The sequence below is a fragment of the Triturus cristatus genome, chromosome 3_1 (assembly GCF_964204655.1).
Source record: "Triturus cristatus chromosome 3_1, aTriCri1.1, whole genome shotgun sequence".
Classification (NCBI taxonomy): domain Eukaryota; kingdom Metazoa; phylum Chordata; class Amphibia; order Caudata; family Salamandridae; genus Triturus; species Triturus cristatus.
In genome coordinates, this window is record NC_140583.1 from 1024650983 (window position 1) to 1024667830 (window position 16848).

The following is a 16848-nucleotide window of genomic DNA, read 5'->3' on the forward strand; positions in this document are numbered from 1 at the left end:
TTCTCATTGTGATCCATTGTTGTGTTCAGCATGCTGGCATTTTTTAAATTTCATTTTTAATTTGGTTTTTTGTTCTCCTTTGTTTTGTTTTTTCATCCAGATCCCCCCACAACTTTCCCACCTCCCACAACAACCACCATCACCACCACTACCAACACCATCCTCATGATCATCGCAGGTACGGTAGACATCGCGACCATTGACCGCTGCTTGAATGTTTCTCACTGCTTTAATACCATGCTGAAGTCATGAGATAATATGTGCCCTATAACCACAGAAACCAACTTTCTTTTAGGTGTGGAATTAGTAGTTGGAAGTAAGTAAGCACCCTTGTTTCTGTGTTTGTTTGCTGCATTCAAGCCTCCGCAAGTATTGTTTAGAGTTACATACTTGTTCACTTCCCCGAATTAAATCCTGATTGAGTGGTCATCTAAAGATTATAAGCGGAATTGACACGGAAGGGAACAGAATTATGTGCGAGGCAAATCCGTAGGAGAAATGTGATTTAGGTAGACATGTAGTTGTGATGTCAAAACTTAGCAATTGGAAGAATACACTTGCCAGAAGCTAGGCTAAGCAAGTTGAATGTGTGAGGGAATACTCGCACATCAAATTCTTGTGCATCATGGGTAAGCACTCCAATCTGGTGGGAACTTTTTAAAATTCTCATGCAGAAAGTTGAGCCGCTGATAATGGGGTCCGAGTCAAGTGAATTATTACAATAAACAGTATGAGCTTGCAATCAGATTTGCTTCTCTACTATGTTGTTGTACCTTGAATAGTGTTGCAAATATTATCCTTTGAGAAACTGATGTTTGTACCTACTTAAATTTCTTCAATAGGGTTTTATCGGAGTGCCATTTTAAAGTGTCTATACAAAAGCTACCTCTGGTTGTTTCTCCCAGGAAGATTGCAGACGTTAGAGCAGGGTGAAAAATGATCACTGCATCGAATATATCTTATGCAGGTTTATGCAGTTTGATGCATTGCGCTCTCTCCATGTTGTGTTGACAAGTCAAGCCCTCCTAATGAATGGGCCCAAAACTAATACCATAAAAAATGTGCGGAGGTTTTACCCTCATAAGCTAGACTATTTTACACTAAGTGATTTCTGTCACTTTCTCTACAAATATTTACAGTTTTGAAGTTTTTGAGGACCGCACACTCGGCGAGTTTCCATTCATTCTGTTGGATTGTGAACTTAGTCAAGCTATAGTTTAATAAAAGAATTGACCAGCTCCTCATTTGTCCACCTCAAACATGTATTTTTACTTTGCCATAAGAATGTTACTCTCCTAGCCTACTTCCACACTGAATTATTGAAGGAAAATTAAAGTCAAAACCCATAATATTGCATAAGATTGTTGATTTTTGACTGCATAGTTGACAGGTCCTTGAGAATGCAACAAGGTGAGCTGCGAGGCTTGGCACCATAGGGCTGGTTACCAGTTAAGGTTCCAATAACCTGTTAACTGCATAATTTATTGTGCGCCTAAGTACATGTGAGCTGAGCCTCTAAATATGTCTGCATTCTCGTGATCTCCAATTTTCCTTCTACTTCTTGTATGTTGAGATACGAGTCTTTGGTAACCAATCTGCACCCCAAAACAACTTTATTTACATCTTTAAATTAAATCGGCCTTATGTATCATTCTTCTGTTGAGTCTTGTTTAGCTGGTTACGCCATGAAAGCGAAGGCAATGACGTGGGTAAATCTGATTAAAAGTGAATCTCTTCTTTGGGCTTGGTGTTTCAGTTGTGTGTTCATTTTTGACCAAGTGAAAACGCAGGCCAATGTTCTTTTCAGCTACACTTTAAACCCACAATTTTGGGCTATGCAAAATCTGGCTTATTCGTATTAGCCGTGCCCTTTCCCCTCCGTGGTGGTAGTGGTTTCCATGACATGAACCCTCCAGCCCTCTGCTATGGATCGAGAAACAACTGCTTGGAGGTCGGTGCTCTGACCATACAGTTCAGTGTCCCCTACCTCTGGGACACGGGAACCCGTACTGGAAACACTCCCTCCAAGCCCAGTCGAAGGCGTGCACAAACCCCATGTGCTACAATAGCCCACAACTACTGCTGTGTGGCTAATCTGCAATACAGAATGGACATTTAAATAGCTGTGCATATGTATTAATCAATTTCAGATGATAATTTTCAGGTTGTTAAAAGTAAGGACTTGTTTGTTCCCAAATATTTATCCTGGGCATATTGTCCACGTAAAAACTTGAGGGCCTTTGTTTAACTGAGTCATGACAAATCCTGAAAGAACATTAAGACCGTGCAATGCATTTAATGCTATCAATGTGCGGATGATGCAAGTAAAAAAACAAGCATTTGCAATGCAATCGGTCTCTCCTTTGGGACCTTATATGTATTTAGCTATGCAGTACATTAGCCTTGGTGTGGAAACATCTACTGTTCTTTAACATGGAGGGAAAGTAAGCACCAAACTGAATGAAACACCAGGTATGGGTACACTTGGAAAGAACTATTGACTTTCATCTGGCATCGGTATAGTCAAAAGCTCTGTTTTTAATATAAAATCAGGGCCTTCGTGAACATATCGCTAAAAATACAAGATTTGAATTTTTTTTAATGTTTACAGGTGCTCGTGGGAGACAATTTCTATGCATTGGAATCTAGAGAATGCTGAAGTGATTCTGGTATTTTACTGACCTCTGCTGGTCGTTTTCCTTGAAAGTTAACTAGAGGCAGTTGCCAGAAAAATTGAAAAAATAAAGTCCCTCAGGCGGAAGCAATTCTGGTATTTTACTGATCTCTACTGGTCGTTTTCTATCAAGACAGTTAAAGGCAATTGAACAGAAAAAACAGTCCCTAAGAGGGAGCAGACAAGTCCTAGGGCTGATCTCCAGAGCCCACAAAGTACATACACATATAAGTATATACTAAAATATATACAAGCATTTGCAATGCAATAGTTCTCGCATTCATGCGAAACATATTGCATTGGAAAAGGGAGTGGGGCGTGCGAGAAGGCACAAATGGGAGTGCAGGGGGGCGAGAAGTCATGGATTGCGGGAGGGGGGCACGAGAAGACAATAGTGTCTTAAGTAAAGGGGCCAGTAGCCATGGAAGGATACTAATGACGACATGGCCGTCATGAGGAGGGACTAACCGGCCTAAAACCAATCGGAAGGCAGTATTTAGGACCTAAACCAATTAAAAAGATGGACGGATTGTGGGCGGAGCTTCCACGCCATACTGTATACTGCGTGCTTTGCAAAAAGCGGGCAGCGCATGCGCTGCAAGGCTAGGCTCGACCTAACGAGATCTTGAATGCTCGACCTAAAAAAACATATATGGGAACCTGCAGATCTGAAGTACGAGAAGCTTGTGAAATTAACTCATGGAATACCAGACTTGATCAGAAAAAGTGCAACTGCTTTTGAAACAGACTATACTGCATGATCAAAGAGCTATTGGCACAAAATTGTTGCCTTCTGTGTATGTAATTTAGGATGAAATTCTCTGCTAGCCACTTTAAGTGGTAAATTTGAATGTGAAATTAGTGCATAAAGGTTGTATTTGTTGCCCCCATTTGTTGATAGAAACGTTGATAGAAACGTTGGCATATATGCTTTTTCTACCCCACGGTGAGGATCTGTCTGACGTGAGTGCTAGATTATCTCAGCCTGCACTTTGTTTGACAAGAGTTGTGATTTGTATCCACAAATCCCTCGGGATAGTATACAGTTGCATCCTTTATCAGTAGAGTAAGGTCTGTCGGCAAAAGATATTGATGAGACGCCCGAGCTGAAGGCTAGATTAAGGACCTGCGAAGAGGCGCTCATAAAGTGGCCTGCCAAGCATGGGTTCAGCAAAGACCTCTCTTCAGCACTTTCTTGAGATAGCCTCGTAAAATAAACATGCAATGAATCTAAATGTATATTATTTTACATTGTCAGTAGATATCCTGATACTGTCATTGATTTAGCTTTCTATACCTCTGTTTCTCATCCCTTCTGTAAAGTAAACCAGTTACTCTCCAAGAACATTATGACCGGTTTAAGGGCAGTTATGGGTTCCTGGGAACAGTCTGAATAATATCTTTAATAATGTATTACATCATAAAGGGATCTGCCAACAATAAGCTTAACACCACCATTGCAAAACTGACATCTCTGTGGTATGATGGTATTTCCCCTGAAGAAGTCACCCCCCTCCCCCCACCCCCCCCCCTCCTCGTAAAGATAGGACCACCGGGGTCAGGCAGACACTTTATACCCCCGCCCCCCCCAGGTCTGACAGTGCACCAATCAAACCTTACCGTTGATGCAAACCATGCATCACCTGGAAGCCTATCATTTGAACTTTTCCCTGTGTGAGGACCGGCCTTATCTAACAGAAGTGCACCAGGACAAGGTTCTCCAGTGTAAGGACTGGTCTTACTTAGAAAAGGGTGAGTATGAAAACCTCCCCCATGGCAGGGTAGTGTAACCTGTCTCTCATCCCTACAATGAAAACCTTGACCACTACAAAACTCTTCTTTGTGGAAATGGCACCTGTTATGAGATGAGTTTTTCTCCTTCAGCTCTTGTTTAAATAATCACCCCTCAGAGCTTACCCTGTGTACAGAAAATACACCCCTAAGTGCAGACCGTCGCCTCCAACCTTTCCATGGTGGGTAACCATTATTGTGCAGAATTATTGTGAGAAAAAACAGCCAATCCCAAATCCTCATTGCGAACGTGCAAGAACCACGCACGCTGTCCACTGTGCAGAAACAGTGTTGATGAAGCAGGGATTGAAGTCTTGTGACTTATATTAAGAATCGATTACTCACTCCCAAAGACACAGTAGGATTCTGAGGTTAAGGGCTTTTTATCTAATTATATTGATCTTTGGTTGAAGGAAGAACGTATCTTTTAAGCTTCGTTTTCATCTATGATCTCGTCTGAACACCAGACTAAGTGTTTTATTGGGGGGGAAGAAAAGCTCTCCTCTTATGGTACCTAAATATGGTCATATGATATGTATCTCAAGGACAATATAATTTGCTGAAAGCATTCACTGGTCTTTTCTTGCGGTAGTGATGGTCACCGACCCTAAACAATGCCCTACCCGCGCCTCGAACAGGAGCAGATCTGTCACTCAGAAGTGAACCACTCTTGCAGGGGCGGGTGTCCACGATTTCCTGAGCCACAAATTCAAGGGCGAGTGAAAAACAGATGTCTTCCCCTAGGGGAATACCAGTAATTCCAAAGATAAGTCATGTGCTAGGTATGAAAGACTATAGTTTGAATCCACAAACAATTAGTCCAACGCTTTGAAAGAATGTACAGGACATTGAAATAATGAAGATGTGATGTTTGAAGCCCGTGTATCTTCTGAGTCCGCAGCAGAGTTCTGCAGACATTTGTCAGGCTCGGAATGTTCAAGCAGAGCATGCAGTGTGTCCATTCTTTATGGAAACTCTGCTGCTGCTGATGTCTTGGGCACAAATGGAAGGTGCGGCCCTGTCTACACCCTGGAGGCTTCACTTGAAGTAGGAGAGGCAGCAGAAATGGCCGGAAGGGTATTAATATAGTGGTTCCTAACCGGCTGCCCTACAAAAGGTTGTGCCGTCCCTTCCTTCTTGCACACATTGAGGCAATACTCACTGTGCATGTCCCTGCATATTTATAAGCTGTTGTGGCAGTGCTAGGAGAAGCTTCAGTGAATCAGTCTTCAGAGCGCCTACCTGCCTTCCACATTATTGACTTTGGAAGAAAAAAAAACCTGAAAGGAATACATGGAGCAGCGTGTCCACACTGCTCCGGTTGCTTAAAAGGATGCTGTTAGTCAGAGTCTAACTGCTTCGCTGTTAGTCAGTCTAACTGCTTCCTATGCATACCTTGACCCCAGTGCACACGGGGTCTGCCTGCATGCTAAGGAGACCATGCATGAGGGGCATCTGAGAAGAGGGTGAAGGACTAGGGGTGTTCGGAGTGCATTATGACCACAGAAAACACAAGATGGACGGAATCCTGAGACTTTTCAGACACTCGCCCCCAGTCACAGATCTGGGTTGAATCCATCATCGTTCTTTAGCTCACTTCGCCACCCCAGTTCAGACTCTAAATCATCAACGTAGCTTATTCCATCGGTGCAGGATGGTGTTTAAGTAAGTTTGTGCAGTAGAATACAGTAATACATTTTAGGTGTATCTAATAGGCAATAACTAGTATGTATCCCTTTTTATTAATGTATATGCTTCTCTGAAGAACATCCAATGTTTTTGTCCGCTAATAAAGCCAACGAACTTCGTCCTCGGCTGCCTTTCTTAGCTTCATCTAAGAGTCCTGCCAGTGCAAGTCCTTTCTTTCCCACACACCTCTGCTCTCAGTGAGTAAGAGGAATATGCTTTTAACTGCACAGTAAACGTTATTCCAGACTTTTTCACTCGCTCTCATTCTTTTTCTATCATTAATCTGCCTAGTTAGGCTTTGCATTCTACTCGATTTGGTGGGTGAAGGGTCCTTTCTCTACAATCCGTAAATGCATCCTTGATATTCGTTATGAGTCGCCGAGGAGCCCGCGGTTTCTTGTTTTTCATTGGGTGGTGTTCAGCATGAAGGCAATGTGATGGTAAGTGTTGTATGCTGACAACTTGAACATCCTTCTGTGCAGGGAAGCAGGCTTTGGCACAGCCACATCTATTGATCATAGAGGAATGGAAATAATACTTGTTAGGCTCCATAAATCTGAATTATTACTACATCTTTACTTTCAATTCCTAATTTCCCTAGTTCACTGCACTCTGCTGAATTATTGTAGGTTTGGCCCGTAGCCCTCGTAATGAGTCTTTCCATGGCAGTGCCAAGCGGTATTTTCATATTCCAGGCTATGATTGTCATTTGGCATTCCCACGTGTTTTGTCCCATCTGCTCCGACACATGATTTGGCCTGGGAACAACTTCTTGCTCTGTGGTGCAGCATCTGGACTTCTTCTGCAAAGTAGGTGGTGGTGAACAAGAAGCCTGAAGCACAATGTCTTATGACATTAGTGTCACAGTGACGGTGTGTGCTGCTCTCGTCACCAATGATGTGTAAATACTTGGGCTGAGAAGTCAATCCATCCTAAGAAGCAAGTAAGTTTTGCCCTTGTGCTCCAGAACCCAAGCAGAACAATGAACTGGTGTGCTCTACTTTTTGTTAAATGTGAGCCTCTCCGGCTCCTTCCCATTTCACAAAGAATTCTTGCAGGTTGGTGACATCACAGCTAATTATTGTGTTGGGAGACTTCACTCTTTGGTCCCCATTCAAAACGTTGACACACTGCGTTGCTCTGGTTTTTGTCCCCCTTTGCCTCTTCGGATCCTTCTGTTTAGGAATGAAAGGTTGCATGGGGAAGGGTTGAGGTGTAAATGAACATGCACTAGCTTCACATACTAAGTCTTGGTGAAAAATGTTTTTGTTTTGAACTCTTTTGCTTTGTTGTTGTGGCATGGAAGCTTTGCATTGTATACAGTAATGTGAGTCTTCTGCTATGTTGTGAATTGCCATCTTCATTTGCAGTAACACAATTTTTAGTTGGAGGTATGAACCCCCCCCCCCCCCCCTCCCCCAATCCTTCCGTTTGGCCACATGTCCATAAATTTTGTGGGGGAGTGGAGCTGATCAAATGGACAATCATGAACAATGTTTATGCAGAATGTGGTGATACTTTCTAGAGCTTGTGGATAGATCATCCAATCCGAGAGGGAGACTTTCAGGCCAATATTCTTGCTTCTGAAATCCTAGGCTATGAAATTGTTACAGTGACTAATACGGCTAGCATATTTAATCTTTGATGCCCCCAAAAAATCAAAATCCTTAGTTAACTATCGATTTATGGGATTGTTTTTGGAGGGCAGTGGGTTTTTTCTTCTCGGCACCCACTTTATTTTCTTGTTTATACCATCACTAGTGGTGCATGCATTTCTGATCCATGCAGGTTTTTGGGGTTAACCCGGGGTGGAGATGTAAAATTGTGTCCCTTAAGGGAGTATTAAGTATAGAGTAGATTCAAGCTATTGAGGTGGAAGTGTGGTAACACTAAAAGCAGTGAGGAAGATACGAATGCCACATACCATTAATAACTGACAAGGGATTTGTTAAATTTAATAAATTAATCATTTTCCTTCACTTAACTCAACACACTAGAAATTCTTATGCCTTGTGAAACGAGAATGTTTCTAGAAAATTTTAAATTGGTCACTAAGCCTTGGACACCTTTTAGAAATGCCTCAGTCAAAGTCTCCACTCTAAAAGCAAAGTGTTTGACCCTTCGATAGGCGGGAACTTCTCTATTAAATTTCAGTGAAGTGAGGACATTCTACAGCTTCACACAAGCATCTGGGAAAATAATTTGCAGAATACATTTGGCACTGATTTAACTTCGGTCAAGATTTGTGTTACGTTTAGTGTGGTGTTACTGAATAATCCGGTCTACAACACAGGATGACCTTTCAGATGGGGAGAATTGGGGACAAGAAGAGCTGTAAATTGCATGCAAGGTTATTTAGCTTGAACAAAATCAAGACCTTGGACCTAACCCATTACAATGCCCAAAGTCCTTCATTATGCTCCTCTTGGCATTAAGCTGCATTGGTACCTAGTATAGCGTGTCTAACAAAGGTCCCAGAGAGACAGATGTTACAAGATTTGCAGGCTATATGGCTCATTCACATACTGGTTATTCTGAAAATGTGCCTGAGCTCCCTGATGGACACGTTATTGAGCACAACCGGTCTCCCCCTCGGTTTGCTATCCTTCCACACTGTGATAAGTGTCTCAGGAACACCGTTTGGGTGGCAGGAGAGCAGCCTGTCCTTGTCCGTTACATCTGCTCTCTTAAATGTTGGCTGGGGGCATGCCTTTTTTCGCAATGCAACTCACTCTCAGATGCTTTGTGCCTTCCATATATAATTGCTTGTCACGCAATGTTCTCTGAAAAGCTTGCTCATTATATTATCTGTTTCCATTTTTTTTCCATTTTCCCTTTTTTTGCATGCTGTTCCTCCTGTTTCCTCCCTTCCTTCACTCCTCTGTGCCTGTGTGTAGACTCCACTGCGACGACCGAGCCAGCAGTACACGGTTGGTACCACGTTCCTGTTTATTTACCTTTTCGCCTCCGCTCCAGAACAAGGCACGTCTTTGTGGACAGTACGAAAGAGGTCTTCTAGGCATGCAGTCTTCCAGTGGGCTGATTCCTCCTTCGCATCAGATCTCAGAGAGTGACGTACGAGGTCACTTTTGCCATCTCTGTGAAAAGAAGGGTATCTTCGCTGTTACTAGACCAATCCTAACATACAAGTGACTGGCCATTCAAACCATTCAAACTAGATAATAGTTAAATGGGTTATGAGTGCGGTAGTCTGAAAGCGATGGTTCCCATCTGGAGCCCATGAAAGGAGTGCCAGCAGAGGAGATCCTCATCCTGGTTGGGTGGCTTATTTCACCAAGGCTGTAAGGCTTGCAACTGATGGTGGGCTTACATGATGCACCTGTGTTCTCCTTAAGCTGGTTCCTCCTTGGTAATCCGAATAATCGAGGCCAGAGATGACCTTTCCATGTGCTCCATGCACCTGAAGCAATTGGTTAAGTCTTGCATATTGTCAGTAATCTGTATCCTCCTGTTAATCATTCACTCATGTGACTGTCGCCTTAAACTGAGTTGTGAGCAAGTACCCCAATTTGACCCAGTCATACTAGTTCCTTCCCACAGCCCCTCTCCAGACAGCCCACTAGTAAGACGCCATTTTGAAGACTTCTTTGTGCGCTCTCCACCGGTCTTGCCTTGTTCAATTGCGCTCAAAATATCCCAAGAGTTTATCTGCCCCATTTGTTGTTACTTAACAAACGTCTGCCTAGACTTAGCATGTATGTGAAGCACTCAAATGCATGTGCATGTTTCCCTAGCCGCACAGTCTTCCCTCACCTAAAACAAGTAATCCCTATGGATTGAGTAGTTGAAGAACTCCAGGGCGAAAACTGAAAGTAAAGATCTACTTTTGGTACCAGTCGCTCACTTCAGTGAAGTGTTCCCTCTTGAGGAGCTTGGAGGACAGTGTGTAATGTGCATGTACTGCGGTGGGGGAACTGCGCGTAGTCACCCAGCAAGCCGGCGACTGCATGAGTTCTGTAACTTCTTAGGAGACGCCAAATGTAAGACGGTGCAACTTTGTTCACTTATTCTAGTAGCGCGTGGTGAGGGCTGTAGGTTGGTTCTGTTGCCACTCATGGGAGCCCAGACCTTCCGAGAACCTTTTAGGCTTTGGCAGAGGGGTTTCTTTTCCTCCCCACCCAACTATTTTGGCATTGCTCTTCAATAAGGGGTCTTGCATTGAACTGCTTATAGAAAATAGCCTTGTGCCAGCCAAAACTCAAGTGTCCTATACGGACGACTTCTACCATGATTACATTCTTCTCCATGTATTATATACAGCAAGGGCCCATTTCCATTTGTCACAACGCGGGGGGAGAGTGCGGGATGGCACTGACGAGAAATATTTATTGGAATATCCCATGACACTTAAGTTCCTGATATTTCTGTTGATGCCACAGTCAAAGGACTGGCCCTGAAGCATAATGATTTGAGTTCTGAAAATTTGTAGAGGCCCAACGCCCCTGATCTTGATTTTGGACCAGTGCTGAAGTCTGGAATTTAAGAACATTTAAGAAAATCCCCCTTTTAGAACAGTCCGTGCAAATGGGGCTAGTGTGTAGAACGCTATCCCTTTCAATTCTGTGACTGACATTTCTCCCAGGCTTATTTTAGATTTTTTTTTACTGAATTTTAGTGAAAGAGAACGCCAGACCGACAATTGCTGCTTCTCTTGAGAGTAAGTATCTGATGAAAACAGTGTGCTTCTTGAAGATACTCGTGCCAAGAGCAGTTTGACACTGATTTTGTCTTGGGATGTTGGTAGGGATCCTGTCTCTGCTAATGGTTTGTGTTTCTGCCTTCCATCCACTGGTGACTTCCTGGTGCATCTGTAGGTGTTGCCTGTATCTTTTATTTTTCAGCAATGGGCAATTTACTACTTTTGTCAAGGTAGAGGTGAATGTCCAATTACTTGGAGATGCCGATACGTTGAGGTTTTTGCACGCTTTTAACTGCAACCTGCATTTCAGATGCATTTTCAGATTGACTAAACCAGCCAGGTAAGTGCTTGCTGCCTTTATTGATAATGTGACCTTCTTCCACCTCACTTTGGCAAGGCAATAGGTGCTGCCTGACACAGTGTGCAGTCTGTGCCCCCAAGACCATGTTTGTCTTGGGACCTATTGATTTTCTGCCCCGAAGTGTCAATAAAAGAATCTAATCCAGCTAGAACTGGTGGAGGTTGGGACCACCTTTGAATTGGGTCTGCACTATATCCCCAGAGACGCGAAAATAGAGACCTAAAGTTTGTTTCACCAGGAGAAGGTAAACACTCAAATGCATACTGGGAGAGAGCAGAAGTTAATTCTGTATGTCTGAGGGAACAAGTGCTCAGATGTATCTGAGGAGAAAATGGACGCATATATTTCATGGCATACTCAGATGAGGAGGGAATAGAGACTTGTATGTATCCGATGAGAGACCAGGTGCTTAGGTGTACTGAAGGAATAGAGGCTCAGGTGTAGGGATGAGAAAATAAAAGGCTCCGTCGGGCAGCTTTTGATGAGGCCGAGCTGGGCCACTGCTCATGGAACCAAGCTTCAGAAAGGCGCTCAACAGTCTACATTAAAGTCATTCAAGCACTAACAGGACACTTTGTTCCAGTGATTCAGTTTAAACTATTTTTAATTATTTCACAGGGCCACAGATAGTGTTTTAACACTTTATTCGCCTGTTCCTTTCACTCCTGTTTAACTCTGACCCACTACCTCCGCCAAACACCTACAACCCTTCTGCCATGCACTATATTGAAACTAGCCTGATGCGATGTATGGTGGGGGCGATGCAGAAGGAGAACTGTAGGAGTGGAGATCTGTCCTTGGAGTACAGTGTAACCACAAAACGAGGAAAAGGATGCAGAGGTGGGTGGCCAAGATACCACCCTTCTCTTTAAAAAAACGTGGGGTTTATTAAAAGACTACCCTCACCCTCTAAATCGTGGCCTGCTTCATCATAAGGCTGCTACAACATCCATGCGCAGACCAACACCTGGGATGTAGTAAAGGGAGGGGAGGACATACCAAACATAAATGTGTTTGCATCCACGCAGTAATTTGAAAAACAAAGACCGTGATTGTGGGAGTATAAAACGAACTCTGAGATACCCTTCCAAATTTTTATTCTGGGTTCCCTGGATAGGATTAAAAGCTAAAATATCGGAGATGGTGTAGGGGAAGTTAGGACCCATCCTGTCCCATTCTGCTTCTATGTCAACATGTTTCGGCCTCCACTAACGCCCATAAAGGGTTGTTGGGCTTTCCTCAGGTCTATCGATCCCAATTGGTATAAATCCCTTTCCTGGTAAATATCCAAATCTTCAAGGGAATGTGTGTTTTGACAAGATAAGTGTTACTATATCCAATGGCCTGGCTTGTCACTTTCTGTGTAGATGTGTTACAAGTTTCATCGATACAGGTGCTCAAACTGGAGTGCAAGTGTGCTCTAATGGAGAACCCGGTGTATCTGTGGACAAACCGAGATGTGAGTGAGCAGATAATGGAGGCTAAGGTGTATGTGAGAAGATAATAGTAGCTCTGACGTCTTTCAGGTGAAAATAGAGGCTCAGATGAATCGTAAAAAGAATTGTGGTTTACTGTACCAGAAATGAGAAAATAGGCTCAGATGTATCTGTAGACTGGTAATTCAGAATATTAGAAGAGAATAGAGGCTCAGATTTAAGTGATGAGAAAATAGAAAATATGGTGTATGATGAAAGAAGAGGCTCAGATGTGTCATGAAACAGAGGTTCACATGTGCGTGTGATATGAAAATAGAGGCTCTGAATTATGTGATCTAATAGTAGAGCCTCCAGCGTTAAGGAGGACAGACCGGGATGCATGTGAGGAGAGAATGGATCCTCTGGTGTAACTGAGGTGGAACTAGAGGCTCAAATGTATTTGATGAGAGACATAGGACAAATGGTAGGTCTGAATGAGCGAATAAAGGCTCAATGTTTGCATATGGCAATGAGATAAGGTACATAAAGAATTTATCTAATAAGATAATTCTAAATATATATCGTATTTTGGTCAATCAAGCAACAGTCACAAATGTTGCCAGGATGAATACCTGTGACTGATCATCTCCTAAGCATATCCATGCTCGCATCCCTGCTTCGCCTCCTCTCCACCTCCCACAAAAACCATGGCAGCTACAAGCATTGCATAATTTTCAACTCCAAAATGCACGTTTTTTTTCCAAACATCCAATCTAATTCTGACAAAATGCCTGGAGTGTACAACGGTAATTTAAAGATGTTTATCGTTTGTCCAGTGATGGAGGCAGAAGGAATTTAGAATGAAAACTGACCCAATCTATAGGGAAAAGAAATGCCTCTAGGTGACCTCGTACCTCTATACTCTTTCTGCTACCATTGATGTGCTGCGGTTCTCTTATTTAAATAAAAACTGAACCTGTATTCTCTATTCAAGGTACATATATTGCACCACTATTCCCTTGTATTCAACTACCTCCTGTCTTATCATGCAGCCTCTGTTCTCTTTCAGATACATTTGTTAAAGCTTTATCTCATCCTAAATATAAAATGTTACCAGACTATATATTTCTATATCTGTATATATCACACAAATATCTATATAGATTACACATGTATATCTATATATATATAGAACATATACGCAATAAACACACATACATAGATAGCGGTAGTACTGGCTCTGTTGGGCGCTTTGTAAGGTGGAAGTCAATGTTGAGGAGTCTAGGTGACAGACATTTTCACTCCTGTTACGGGACTGGGAAGAGCGGTTATTGACGGGTGCTTACAGCTGCCTAAATTTTGGAGGCCAGCAGCTGATGTTGGCGATTATGAACTGTCTTGTAGTGTGTTGTTGGACATCACCAGCACGTGCTGTTGACTAAGGGGCAAGTTGCTTCCTTGAACTAGGGTAGTCTCTGTTCCACAGTCCCTAATGGCAGGCTAGCCTGAAAAGCAACATTTGCCCTTCTTTCTGTGTCTTGTGTTCATTGGGTCTCCGGGTCTGGGCCGGGTTGCTCCATGCAAATGACTATGCAGGTTTGCAGCATGAATCTTTTCTGGATTCACATGCTGTGCATTATTCCGCCATCTAGTGGTCGGGTCCCAAGCACTCCAGTTACACTTGCTAATACCTTAAGTCGCCTGATTGCTATTGGTAAGGGGACCATTTTCACTTAAACTTGCTTTCTTGTGTACTGTGTTCAGTGTGTGAGACAACAGTAAGGACCATGTTGTTGTGGCCAGAGTTGTCCGAAAACTAGTTGAGTGTGTTTTATGGTCTTACTAGGACTTGTCGCCCTACACGAGCCTGCCTTCAGCACAGTTGGTGCATCACCGTGCTTCACTGGTGAAAAGCCACTGCCTTGTGTGATGACTTCACATTCCTTCTGTCATACAGTGTTACCGTTCAGAGTAAGTCTTGGCATTGTCTGTGGCTTTCCCCTTCAGGCTTCACCAGCTTGAACCTCACCCGGCACAATGCGATGTGATAAAACCCAGTAAGTTGTCGGTCTCATCAAGAGAACGGGGACCCGGCTCATCGCACTGGCTGCTCTAGGAGACCCATGATGGACCGTCTAAGACACCAGTGGAGAAGTGGGGCTTTATGATGACTGGGAGGGACCTCGCCACACAAGTCTGCTTTGCAGAACGACAGTTTCTTGATGACCTATACTGCCCACTTAGGCTGAATGCGGTGGAAAGTACCAGGATTTCATACTTGATTCAGAAAACATTGTAAGTGCTTCTGCCTTTGAAGCAAACTACTGCAATGCCCTACCTTCTGGCAGAAAGTGTCTGCGTTTGCAGGGGCAGCTCCTCCGTTATAATGGAGGAGAGTTGCCCCACTGAAATGCCCCAGAGACGAAAAATAAAATGATAATGAAGCAAATTCAATCCCATTTTATTTTTCTTCACCAAGACAGCTCCGTTGAGAGGAAGTGCAGGCGCCCAGTGCCCTCAGGAGCACCTACAGAGGCTGCTCCCTCCAATCAGAGCGCTGCTCTCATGAGCATGAGAGCAGCCCCAGGATTGGCTTGGGAGCCTGCCTCAAGGAGAGAAGACAACCGATTATTTTGCCTCATTGCTGGAAGGTTAATGTATTATGTTTTATTCCTCACCTGCCCACCACCTTTGGGACATGCCAGCTGCTACTGTGCCTTTAATTGAGAGCTGGCAGCAATATTTACTTTGTCGCTTGAGTCGATACTTGCTTTTTGAAGGGCACCACAGCCCCTCTGCAGGAGAATGGCAGCCTGGGGGCGGAGCCTCTTTTATAATCATCTTCAGCAGAAGCGGGGAGATGCTAGGGAGATGTGTACGTTCCATTTTACACACCAGGCTCCCCGCTGACAATGTAAAATGTAATCTCCGTTTGCAAATTGCTCGGCGGGTTTGCCGCGTGCGCCTGCAGATTGGTGGCTGCAGATACAATATGTCACTTGTCAGAGCTGTCAAGGGACGCTGCCTTCGGATCGAGTTTGGAATAAAATATGTGCAGGCTGTACCAATGGCATCTGAAGGGGTGCTATCCTGAGGCATGTCCTCAAGACAGCCAGCGAACCTGCCTTGAATCTAGTACAAAGTAGTTTAATCAGGAGGGGGTAGGAGCTACTGATATGGGAAAGCTGTCCATTTCGGTGTAGTATAGATGATTGATGTGCCTGCTACACCAGAGGTGTACGCATTCCTGATGTCACAGATTTGTAATCATTGTGGGGCCGAGTCACAACTTTAACCTTTGTACTTTACAAAGGTGTGTGGTAGTGTCATTGCTTCAAAGGGTTGAGACCAGGGGCGTCGCAAAACCCCGCTCCAGCAGTTCCATCGAGGGCTGTAGTTCTTTATGCTCCTATTCTGTCTGCAACTGGGCGAACTAAAGCTCGAAAATTACACAATAAAGAAATACAACCCGAGTAGAAAAGCGAGCATGAGAAAGGAAGAACGAAAGATGGGTTAATGGAAAAGGGTAAGAAGGAAGGAATAACAGCAGGAAGGGTAGAAGGAAGGATGGACGGATGGACGCATGAGTGGGTGGATAGATGAGTGGGTGGATGGATGAGTGGGTGAAAGGATGCACCGAATGAATGGATAGGGGGGTGGACAGGTGAAAGGATGGCGGAGTGGAGGCATAGATGGCAGAGTAAAGGTATAGATAGATATGTGGATGGACAGGCGAAGGTTAACCAAGTAAAATGACTGATGGATGGATCAGTGAGTGACTGAATAGGTGGATGGCCTGGTGAAAGGATGACTATGTAAAGGGATGGATAAGTGAAATGATGAGACAATGAAGGCAGAGTGGATGGATGGCTGAATGAATGGCATAGTGAATGGATGGATGATAGATAACTGGATTTATGGCGAAGTTGGATGATGGATGGCAGAGGGTAAATTGAAGAGCGGATGGGTGGTAGAATTGATGGATGGATGACTAGATGGCACAGTGGATGGATTGCTTGATTGTTGGAATGGGGACTTCTGAATGATGAATGAAAGAATGGATGACCGAATGTAAAGGTGAAATAGAGGATAACAGCGGATAGGTGGAAGTGTGAAAGGATGAATGGATAGATGCTTGGATGGAAGAGGTAGTTGGGCTCACTTGCATCGCTTGCTTGGTGCCATCAGAGCTTTAGCTCATAGTCTAGCTACTCCCTTGGTCGAGACTACAGGTCTGTGGTATTACACACTTTATAGT

General features: G+C 43.7%; 1 protein-coding gene across 9 annotated transcripts in view; it reads left to right on the top strand.

The window, feature by feature from the left end:
* Positions 1-16848, top strand: part of CADM1 (cell adhesion molecule 1) — a 641657-nt gene that overhangs the window by 584267 nt on the left and 40542 nt on the right. For 2 of the 9 annotated variants that reach the window (XM_085645724.1, XM_085645726.1), the window contains 3 exons: positions 101-178; positions 9052-9084; positions 10791-10832. The exons of 1 other annotated variant lie outside the window; for it this stretch is intronic. In XM_085645724.1, coding sequence (XP_085501850.1) covers positions 101-178; positions 9052-9084; positions 10791-10832 — 153 coding nt within the window. The remainder of the gene's footprint in view (positions 1-100; positions 179-9051; positions 9085-10790; positions 10833-16848) is intronic. 6 more of the 9 variants (XM_085645725.1, XM_085645729.1, XM_085645727.1 and 3 more) reach the window with 4 other exon arrangements.